Source organism: Macaca mulatta, chromosome 5, assembly GCF_049350105.2.
Source record: "Macaca mulatta isolate MMU2019108-1 chromosome 5, T2T-MMU8v2.0, whole genome shotgun sequence".
In the NCBI taxonomy this organism is placed as follows: Eukaryota; Metazoa; Chordata; class Mammalia; order Primates; family Cercopithecidae; genus Macaca; species Macaca mulatta.
The window spans coordinates 128,428,404-128,440,444 of NC_133410.1; the positions used below are offsets into that span (position 1 = coordinate 128,428,404).

At 34.9% G+C, this 12,041-nt stretch overlaps 1 protein-coding gene and 1 non-coding gene across 4 annotated transcripts in view; one reads left to right on the top strand and one right to left on the bottom strand.

Annotated features, from left to right (window-relative positions):
- Positions 1-12,041, bottom strand: part of PDE5A (phosphodiesterase 5A) — a 129,752-nt gene that overhangs the window by 68,217 nt on the left and 49,494 nt on the right. For all 3 annotated transcript variants that reach the window (XM_001099652.5, XM_001099444.5, XM_001099553.5), the window contains exons 4-6: positions 4,850-4,921; positions 3,160-3,249; positions 666-803 (exon numbers count right to left, since the gene is read on the bottom strand). In XM_001099652.5, coding sequence (XP_001099652.2) covers positions 666-803; positions 3,160-3,249; positions 4,850-4,921 — 300 coding nt within the window. The remainder of the gene's footprint in view (positions 1-665; positions 804-3,159; positions 3,250-4,849; positions 4,922-12,041) is intronic.
- Positions 7,462-7,588, top strand: LOC114678586 (small nucleolar RNA SNORA11). The gene has a single exon (XR_003730020.2). It is a non-coding gene; the product is annotated as a small nucleolar RNA SNORA11 (small nucleolar RNA).

Below are 12,041 nucleotides of genomic sequence, written 5' to 3' on the forward strand. Positions count from 1 at the left end.
GGCCCTGATTCTACTGGCAAACTCAAGACAGCCGGCCTGGTGTAATTAGCACTCTGTGACAACACTCTATCTTTTCCCAGACACCTGAAAATGTTTCTTCACATTACAAAATCAATGGACTGAAATCTACCAGTTAGAAGAGTTTAGTGGTTTTCCATTGTTGGTAAAAATATGGGACTTATGGGTACCATTAGTAATACTCCTACTGGGCTATGCCTTTTGGTTTCTATACAATTTCTGGCAAGAAGAAATTTTTATACCCAACCCATTCAGAATGAGGAGTCTGGTCTGCCTGTTCATAGCAACTAGGGCACCAGTATTCCTGACCGTGAAAAGTCAGCACACTGTAATGACAATATATTTCTCCACGAAGATAGTGTGGCCATTGATAGAAGCAGAAACACACATTCCCATGGTAATTATTTTCAGGAGGGTGGGATGGGGACATGAACAGAGGTAAAAAAGGGTGATGAGGCACCCTCCACCCTCCACCCCTACCTGTCTTCAACCAGAAGAGCTCATATCCTGATTGGTTTTATATACATACTCATATGCATTTGGGTTTGAGAGAGGGTTCTAAGACCAAAATGAGGTTTAAAAGCAGTGCTTACAGAAATATAAGTTTCTGTCTTTCTAAAAATAAAGAAGTCATACTCTGTACTCACGGAGCAATCTTCATCCACTATGAAAATGGTGCATTTCTGCACTTGCATAAAAGAGATAATAGTGGCAGCTATTTTCTTCAGAATTACTTCTAATGATTGTTGTTCTTCAAAAATTAAACTAGCAAGGTCAAGCAGCACCTAGACAAAAATATTAAGAGCTTATTGTTTAGCAATTGTTTGTAATTATTAAAGCACAATTATTTATATGGGTTATAAATTGTTTAACCTAGCAGGTTATAATCAAGTCTGCATTCAAATATTAAATATGTCTCCACTTATTAACAAAATCCTCCATTGACTGTTAATATAGTTAATATAGTTGTTAAGATCACAGGCCCTGAAGCCAGAGTTATCAGTTTTTAATCCTGACTTCCTTTCCTGCTAGCTTTGAGACTGAGGGCAAATTTCTTGAACATGGGGATATTAATAACATTAAAATCACAGGGCTTTTAGGAGGATTAAGATAATATTTATAATGTATTTTGAACACTATCTGGTACATAAAACACACTGTTAATGTTGTTCCAAACTTTTTAGATCAATATTTGTCAACATTATCAATATTTTTACAGAGTACAGTAAATATTACCCATCAAAGTAAACAAAGTCTTAAGAATTTCCTTTGTGTTTTTTTCTGGTAGATTTCTCTTTCTTCTGAACCTCATAAGTACTACCAAAAACTCAGTGGAGGTGATGCTATCCTACCTGAGGTCTGAAAGATGAGTAAGAATTATTCAGGTGAAATAGGGAAGAGAAATATTTCAGGCAAAAATAATAGAATTGAGAGAAAGTAGCATACTGAAAGTTTTGATCAGGTTTTATAAGAGCATAGACTATAAAGAGAACTGGGAGATGAGATTGCAACATTAAGCAGAAAAAGAACCTGAAAAGCACTGTGTGTCTTTTGAAGCAGTTTAAACTGTGATGCGCTGCAGGAAAGATGTGGTGTGATCACATCTGTTTGTAAAAATAGGGACTGGATGAAACGATGGCAACAATAGAACAGGGAGAACACTGCAGTTAAAGGCAATGGAAGGTTGCATATCTTATTAACACAGATTCTAAGCAGAGAAAATAGAGGGTAGAGAAGATGAATTATCAAAGAAATAATGAAAAAAGAATTACACAGAAGCAAACAGTTTGTTTAAACCTCCAAAGAGATGAACCAACATACAGATGCCAGCATGATGAATGAAAAAAGAATAATATTGTGAAATTAAGTTACAAAAGCAAATATAAATAATCTGAAAAGTTTATAGACACATAGACAAAACAGATATATATAATAATATAAAAATACAAAATATGTATTATATATTATGTTATATATTTATATTGTAGATAATAAATACAAAATAGTTATAAAAGAGCCAAGAATAAGGACAACATGGATGCTAGTTAGGAGACAAAGCACTACTTCTAAATTCTGAGAAATTGATTTTTCAATTTAGAATTTTATACCCAGCCAAAGTGGCAGGATGGTACAATACATATTTTCATACATGCAAGGACTCAGAAAGTTTACTTTACCAATACCCTTTCTTAAGTAGTTAATTGAGAATGTGCTGCAACAAAATAAGGAAGTGAGAAAGAAGTAGGGCATCTAAAAGATAGTGGAATCTTTCTAAGAAAGCAATGAAGAAAAGTTCTATGATGACACTAGTGTAGCAGGCATAGGGCTAAATAGTTTAGCTTGGAAGAAGAAAGGTTGGAGAACCTCAGTTTGGACCTCTCCAAATAGAAGCAGAAGGGGAATTCAACAGGTTGCCTAATATAATGGACTTTGGGGAGGGGTGGAAACAAGAACATGAGGCTATACTAGAGCAAAGAGTTCAAGGAAAAAAATTCAGAAACATCAGGAAAAATGAAAAGTTCTATAACAAAGGTAATATGAACAACATTTACATAATTATAGTGCTTATAAATAGTTTCTTTAAAATTGCAACTTTAGAATCAACCTAGACAAAGCCCAGGAAAAGTTCATCACGGTTGTAGAACAGTATATATTACCAATGTGGACAATTGTAAAAGAAAAAGTCCAGATGGGAAAAGCAGGGCTAAGGAGTGGTAGTTGGGAAAACGAGATAAAGAGAACAGGGGATGCTAAGACACCCATCTTACAAAGTATGAAATCAAGAGTAATATCTATAGTTGATAGAGCAAGACCTAAAACCATTATTTAACAACACAAGTGCAACCCATACAGTGACTTAAAACAGTGATAGAATGATTCCAGTAAGATAAGGGTAATGGCAAGTAAGGTGTGGTGCAAGTCAAATAAATCCTCATCTCCCAAGTTAATGAACATTGTATAACAAGATAAACAACTAAGCCTGGAAAATAGGAAATAGAAATGACTACTAGAAAAAATAAAGTATTGAGAAACTGAATCTGTACTATCTAAATTTTTAATAATCTGCATACATTACTTTGATAAAAATGTAACAATTTTTAAGAAGTATTTCTATATACTTTCTTTAGTAATCAGACTGACCTGATTTCTCTTGTTCTCCAGCAGTGAAGTCTCATAGAGCTGAGCATTATGAAGAACAATACCACAAAATGCCAAATAAGCAGCAAAGTCCTAAAAAACAGATAAGAGAATAGACAAATAAAAACTGTACATAAAACAGTCTAGTTATATTGCCTGAAATACAGGTCCCCAAATATTTACAGTTAGAAAGCCAAAAGAGTAGATGTTTGTTCTACATAAAATTAGGATGATATAAACCAAGTCTTAGCTAAAGGTGCTAGAATAGTCTCCTAAGGTATAAATTAGGTATAACTCAATAAGGAGAAAAAGGAGAGGAACTAAGATAAAGACCTCTTTATACCACTTGAAGTTACAATTTATTCTATGCAAAATTTGGTTTAGCCTCTCCATGATATTAAGACTTGGATCTACGCTGAAACTATTATATAAATAGCTTGTAACTCATTACTGCAGCAAACAACAGCTTATGTACTCATTAAAAGAATATCCACAATAAAAGCATAAAGTTAAATATTATATAAGGTTGCAAACATTACTTTAAATATGTCATTTTTAACATGGATCTATCATTGTTATACTATACTAGGGTAATATGTTTACAATTATATAAATTATTGATATAAATATTTCGACAGTATACCTTATCCACAATGTGATAGAGCCTTAAAAATTCAAATCAATTCAAGAGGGAGTTATATTAATGGATTATAAACATAATAATGGAATATAAAGCCAATCCAGGAACCATGTTTTCACACCAAATATTCTCAAGTGCCATGAACAGAACAGGAGCCTAGATGTCTATTACTCTGATTTTTAAAAAGTATTTGCTATGTTCCAAAGCAATTATAACAAGGGGAGCAACACAGGTGCCAACATAACCTATAGCATAGAGATAAAAATAACTGTCTTGTTTGAATGTTTTCCAAATTCAAAAGCTCCTACTAATTTTCAGGGGAACAACATAAACAGCAATGGGCTTGGGAATAGGAATAATTCAGTAGGCTATGATATACACATAATTACTTATTCAATAGGAGAAATAATGAAACCTACTCATAGAATGAATTTATCAACAGTCTTAAGGGCTTCTGTCCTTAAATGGAAAGCATGTCAATGAGGTGTGTGGAAGGTATTCCTTCAGAGTTGAACAAGAATAATAATAAAATAATGCTCACTGTTGCTCTCTCTGAAGCTAAATTTACATCATCTATCCTGAATTCACACCTTGGCGCCCCACTGTCTGTGTGCAAGGCTTATAAAACATTCAGAAATTTGCTACACCAGGAGGCAATTCCAATTTTTAGCCAATCAAAAGTGCTGAACTTGTAGCAGTGTTTTTATGGGGTTTTACTCAAGGTTGGATCCCTATAGCAGTGATGAAAGGTAAATGAGATAGTTAAAATGCCACAAGTCACCCTCTGTGTGGCCCCAACATGCCCAGTGCAGGCTTGGCAGCACAGCAAGGAGGGAATTTGGGGGTTTCTGCTGACTGAATAACACAAGTACTCAGATGTGAAATCATCGCTCTATTTAGCCTAAGATACACTTTTGAAACTTTCAGATCATTTTTAACTCTAATCTTTTTGTGTGACCAACAATTTCAGCAACAGCTAATCCTAGAGGTGTATATACTACAAAGAAAAAGCATCTTCCTAAATTGGCTCATGCTTGACACAAGTTTTGGTACCTTTTCATCTTTTTCAGTAAATGTCCCACCGTTTCCTGATTTCTTGTTGATGGCCTGGGCTACACCAACAACCTGGTATAAGGAGATAAAAGTGACAAATTTTTTATTGACTGAAATTACTGGTAAAAATTCACTAAAATGTATTTATAGAAGATATCCTGCATGTGCTGTAAAATAACACTAGTCTACAAAACAAAAGCAAAACCCCTCATCAGCATTTGAGCAAGCTTTACATCATTTACCATATTCTTTCATCCTAATAAGAATTCGAACATTTTTAATTTATTAGGGCCCAAACTATGTTTGATTCTGTGATTTCACCCTGTATTTTGAATGAAATTATTTTAGCAATCACATTTTAAGTATATATTTTCCATAGTTTTAAAATATAAATAATAAATTTTGATTACAGTTCCAATAAAGTATATAAGAAAATGAACATTTTATATGGGTTTTAAATATAATGTTTCAAAATGGCTAAAATGCTCTTTTACTAAAAATGAAACAGGACCTACTGGCCAATCATGGAAAGAATGCAGGAGGATCATTAGGGCAAAAATAATTCTTAATGTAAGGATGTAGTCCAACTTCTTTTGAAATTTCTGCCCTTGAAAATTATTTTACCTTTAACAGACTTATTTTTGGGAAAGAGGGTACTGAAAAATCAAAACAGGAATTAACATGCTGAGGCTTATTTCAAATAGATGAGAAGGCATTTGGAAGTTACTTACCTTTTAGTTCCACCTTCATTTTGAGTTATTACCTTAGTCTTATAAAGACCTTCAACTTACTCTTCTCTCCGCTTTATTACTTTTAAATTCTACTCTTTCCTTTCTTCTGCTATTTAGTATCAGTGGAATAAGCTATTATCCTCTAACTGGCTATACTTCAGAAATATGTATCTTTAGTTCTATGTGGATGGTTCACTTTGTTTTCTCAGCTCACTATAGTATCTTAGCTTTAAGAAAAAGATATAAAATCCTCCTCTAGGATAGCAGAATAAGAAAGGGGAAATACCTTATTGTCTTATGTAGTTTTCTAGTCTTCTTAACATTTTTCTCTTTTTTTTTTTGCCCATATGGTAAAGGGATATTAACTGTTTTTAAAAGCAGAATTATGCAATTATCCTATACCTTTTTATTTCCTTTAGAGCAACTCTCTCCTATTTTTACATACTCTTTAGCTCTTGAAAACAGCAGCAGATTTCCAGATGTTCTAACTTCACTGACTAAATTTCTAGTAAAATTCCTCTAAGGTCAAAAATGTCTGGATTGTAGTTAGGAATGTTCACTGGAACTATAATCAGAGCCACTTGAAGTTCACTGGGGTCTAATATAGAGTAGTATAATTCGGTTATTTTAAATGCTCAGATATTCATTCATCCACTCAACAAATACTGAAGTGCCTATTATGTACCAAAAAGTAATAAAAAACTGGGGAAGTGATTACTCTGAAGGAGCTCAGAATCAAGAATGAGTGATACATAAACATAGACTTATAGCGTAGTAGGATGGTGGGATCCGTTTCATGAAACAGTGTCCGTGGATCGCTAGGAGCACTGAAGGGGCACTTAATGTGTGTAAAAGAGAAGGAGTCTCAGAAATGACTTTTAATTTTTTTTTCTCTAATAAATAGTTTTACAAAGGAAAGACATAAACTTTAAATCTGTGTTTTAAGAAAGATGAGTTTCAAACAGATATAGAAAGTATTATGCAAAGTTTCTGATAAATATGTAGTACAAAAAGTATATATTGATATGCTATCTGTACCTGGAACTGTATAAAGCAATGTACTAAGCAAGAAAATAGAGAGAAAGCTCCTGCTCACTCAAAAATATAAAAAGACAAAAAATCAGCTGCTTATTAAATGATTACTAATCAAACTATATTAACATTTTAGTCCATCATCATATCAACATAAATTTACAGTGAGATGATTCCTTTCAGTCTTTTTTTTTTCTTTTTGAGACAGGGTCTTGCTCTGTTGCCCAGGCTGGAGTGTTGTGGCACAATCACAGCTCACTGCAGCCTTGATCTTCCAGGCTGAGGCTACTCTCCCACCTCAGCTTCCAAGCAGTGGGACTACATGGAAAGCATGTGCGTGCCTGGTTAAATTTTTAACATTTTTTTGTAGAGACGAGGTTTCAGTATGCTCAGGCTGGTCCCAAACTCCTGCGCTTAAGCAATTCTTCCGCTTTGGCCTCCCAAAGTGCTGGGATTACAAACATACAGTAAGATAGAAGAAATAAATTCAATGATTTATAGCATAGGAGGGTGACTATACTTAACAAAAATGTTGTATTGGGGTGACAGACACTAGAAATACCCTCATTTCATCACTATGCATTATATACATGTACCAAAGTTTCACATATACCCTGTAAATTTGTACTAATAAATAAATAAGTAATAAATATTAAGAAAAACAAACCAAGTTCTGTCAAAAGACTATTAGCCCAGGAAAATATAGTTGGTCCTTTGTATTCAACTGTGATAGGAAATATTTGACAAAAAAATTTTACAACCCACAGCAATAAAAATAACATCAAATAAATATAGTAGGACAATTATATACAGAGCACTCACATTATATTAGGTAGTATAAGTAATCTAGGGGTTTGCTCAGAGCAGGGGGCTGAAGAATGGCTCCTCTGTTTACAACACATGGAACAGGCATCTGGGGTCACTGTGACAAGGGGCACAAAACTTGTGGCTCCCTAAGAACAAATGTCCTACATGTGTAACAAAAAAAGTAACCCAGAGATGATTTACAGTGTATGAGAGGATGTGCGTAGGTTTTATGCAAATATTATGTCATTTTATATAAGGGACTTGGGCATCCACAGATTTCGGTATGAGGGGATGGAGTGGAGTCCTCAAATCAATCCCACTTTGTATACTGAGGGACAACTGTGTATCTAATATATATATGTGCCTCCATCCCCAGAAGGGTGACATTTGAAAAACGACACTAATAAAAACAGATGAAAAATAGAATAAAAGGCATAGTGTTTGTCCAGGGTTGCATACACAGTAAAAGACAAATGACAGTTTAATTCTCTGACTTTAAGGATCCTGAGCAAAACTAGCACCCTCTGCCCTCATGTTCATATAAAGTCAGTCCTTCTTTCCGCTGTCATCCATTGCTTCTTTAAACAAATTAGATCATTGTCTTTAAATCAAGTAACTGCTAACTATAGGCTTTGAAATGTCCATTTTTAATGACAGCTTTTATTCTAAGTATATGTCAGACTCCATATGAGCGGCAGCACTCCTAAAAGCATTAGCTTCCATATCAGAATGTCCATTCATTTTTGCCTACCTGCTGGCTAACTACTCTCAGATACAGGTACTGCATGCTATTTTTGTAAAAGCGCAAAAAAGTCTTTCTGCTTTCTATTTTACTGGCACGATGCACAGCACAAATGGATGTTATGTCCTCAAAGGGTTGAGTGTTCTTTTAGGAATGCAAAGGCCAAGACTTGACTCTCACTGGGTGAGCAGTGTGGAATGTGACAGCTGGTTGCTTCAGGGCAACTGATCATTGCCACAGTGAGCAATTTCTTCTTCAATAAGCAGCTGCCCCAGACATTTTCTGAGGCCGTACATCAATCCCAATACATTTCCCCATCCCCAGTTCAGGGGATGCTCAGCATGGAAACTAAAAGCAAAGGAGGAAAGGACAGACTACAAATCATAGCTATCCCTCTCTCTCAGCCTCAGAAGATCTCCATTGCAATGACAGAACTCAAGACAGTCTAATCTGAGCCAAATACAAACTTTACTAAGAAAACTAGAACTTAACAATATATAGAGGAGTTAGGGGAGAATTTTCCCTAGTGCTCTTTTCAAACTTTTCTTTGACTCATTTATTCATTCTGCCTTAAATACTTTATTCAATAACTACTAAGTGCCTTTATGTACCAGTAGTGAAGAAAACAGATGAAAATCCCTGTCCTCATGGAGGTGACATTCTAATCAGTGTTAGGCTTGGGAATCCCACCCCCATACCCTCTCCTCACCTGCTTTACAGATGAGAAAACTGAGAGTGAGAGAGTTGACACAAGAGATCCAGGCTTTCTGACTTCTCTTCTGAATCCTAAGGAATCATGAAGTTACGGTAATATTCCACGCGGTAGGCAAAATAATGGCCCCCAAAGATGTCCTTGTCCTAATCTCTGGAACCTATGAATATGTGACCCTTAAATGACAAACGGGGCTTTTGACATGTGATAAAGTTAAAGATCTGGAGATGGGGAGATCCTGAATTATCTAGGTGGGCCCAATGTAATCACAAGGTCCTTGTAACGAAAAATGGAATGCAGGAGAGGCAGAGTCAAGGAAACATTTGACGATGCTATTCTGCAGGTTTTGAAGACAGAGGAAGGGGCCATGAGCAAGGGGTACAGGCAGCCTATGGAAGCTAGAAGGGGCAAGAGAACAGGTCCGTTTCTAGAGACTCCACACAGAACACACCCCTATAGATGCCCTGATTTTAGCCCACTGAGAATTATTTAGACTCTGAAGTCCAAAGCTTCAAATAAAATATGTGTGCTATTTTAAGTCACTAAATTCCCGGTAGTTTTTTTACAGCAGCATTAAGAAACCAATACATTCCATCCAATTATGATTCCTATATTCTTGCATTCTTTTTCTTCTTCTCCACACCTCATTTTATCTCTTCTGTTTCACTATGTAAATCCTCACTGTCTTTGAAGAACGTGACATCTCATTCCTAATCATCTTCCTGCCTTCAGTCTATCTTTGACACTTCAGCCAAATTTATATTCTTGGGGCACTGTTGTGCATACACAGATCACCTCATTTCTCAAAAATTTTAATGGTTTCACCCATCTACAGAATAAAAATTAAAGACTCTACCTAACATTCCACACCCTCAACTTAACTAGATCACTTACATGGGTCTTTGGATTAGAATACTGCCATGTCATTTGTTCACATAATTCCTTGAAATATCACCTTCCACCTTCTCTACTGAGGCCAAATCTCCAAAAAATCTTCCCTTCAAACCTACCCCTCGAAACTCTGTGTGGCAGTTGTATATGCCCTACACCAGACAGGGTATTCCTTTTTAACCTTTTAACCTCATTTTTTTTTACTCATATCCTAGCCCTGCAAGTAGATTATTTTCTAAGGACATGATTTATATTTTATGCTTTATGCTACTAACAACATTTTGCATTGTTTTACATGTACTCAAAGGTTGAATAGTATTTGCTGTTGATGATAACGGGAGAAATGCCAGCAAGAATAAAAATTTTTAGGGTGATGTACTAATTGAACAATGCACATTCAAATAATAATTAATTATGTCTTCCCATTTTTGGCTCTAGCCTTTGCTTAAGATTAAGAAATCCATCCATATCTGAGAACTTTGTGTGGCAGTAAAAACTTTATGTTCTTAATAAGCCATTAATTGTGGAGTTGAAACTTATAGCCTAAGGTAACACTGGAAGATAAAAGAAACGAAAGCTTGAGATTATTTAATTTTTAATTTAAAAAGTATAGAAAAATCACAAAGAATGAGATAGTAAGCATCCATGCCTTTGCCATCTAGAACAGTGGTAGTGTGAGACTTGTTAAAACACAGTTTCATGGGTCTACCCCCCAAATTTCAGATTTTGTAGATCTAGATTGGGGCCTGTATTTCTAAAAGTTCTTAGATGATTACAAATGCTGCTGGTCCAGGGACAAAAGACATGTTGAGAACTACTAATATAGAATTACTAAATGTTAATATTTGGTGATATTTCCTTTATTAATACTATTAAATTAAGATAAAATTAAATTGGACTTCCTCTTTCCAGTCTCATTCTTCTTCCTCCTGTTCTTCCTACCATAGTCAACCTTCTTCATCATACTGTTAAAAAATATATAAATCTATACACAAAACATAGTACTTTTATCTTTCAAAAAGGTTTCTTAAATGAAATCATACAAAATATTTTGCAACTTCCAATTGTATTCAATGTTGTTTTTTAAGGTCAATTCATATAGATCTGGTTCATTCATTTTACATACAATATTGCATTCCATATCAAACTGTATTCATTTGATCTCCAAAGAATGGATGTCTGAGTTGTTTGCAACTTTTTACTACTATAATCTTTGAGAAACACCTTTGTATATTCTTCTTGTGCACATGTGCAGCAACTTCTCTGGTTAAATCTTCAAAAAGATTATACAAAAATTTATACCTTTACTAGCAAGGCATAAGAATCTCCATTAACCTCACATCCTTACCAGCGTCTGGTGTTATCAGACTTTTTCAATGTTTGTCAATCTGATGGGTAGAAAACTGTATATCACTGTTGCTTTAATTTGTATTTTCCTGATTACTATAGAGAATGAACATCTTTTTTATTGTTATTGGCTAACCTGGTATCCTCTTCTGTGTTGCCTATATGTACATTAGCCAATTTTGACCATTTTAGTTATGGTTTTAGGATGGGCTATTATTAATGGATTTTAGAATCAAAGTTAGATATTTCTTTAAGTGACTGGTAAGATTGATTTTATCCTTCTGTATATACAGGCTATTTATCTTTATACTTACTTTATATCTCAAGGGAATGTTTACAGATATTCCATGGTTAGGGGATGAGACAAGGATAAACAGAGGAGAATGATGCTTTTAGTTTACTCTCACAGCCTTCATGGCTACGAATGGGCAGCCAAGTAAGTTGGAGAGAAGCGTCTAAGGAATTGAAAGATATAAAAAAGCAATGCCCTGAAGATAACTGGCATCAGAAATAACATGATCAATGCCATTCTTTCTAATACAGTTAAGAAATCTCTTCCTCACTAAAACCAGAAAAATTCAAATGCTAAAGAGTTTGCCATTAAAAAAAGGAGAAGGGAGGGCTTGCCATGTAATAGGCACTTTGTAACTGTTCATTCATTTAATCCTTGGCATAATCCTTTAATTATCATTCCCATTTTATCACAGAGCAATCCGATGTTCAGAAAACTTATATAACTAGTTTAGGAATATGAAGACCCAGACACTCTCCAGACTTGATTCCAAGGGCTACAATTCTTTCTACTACTCCCCACAGGAAAAAGTGAAATCAGCTCTAGTATAAAATATAGGCCTTTTTTTTTTTTTTTTTTTTGAGACAGAGTCTTGTTCTGTCGCCCAGGCTGGAGTGTAATGGCGCACTCTCGGCTCA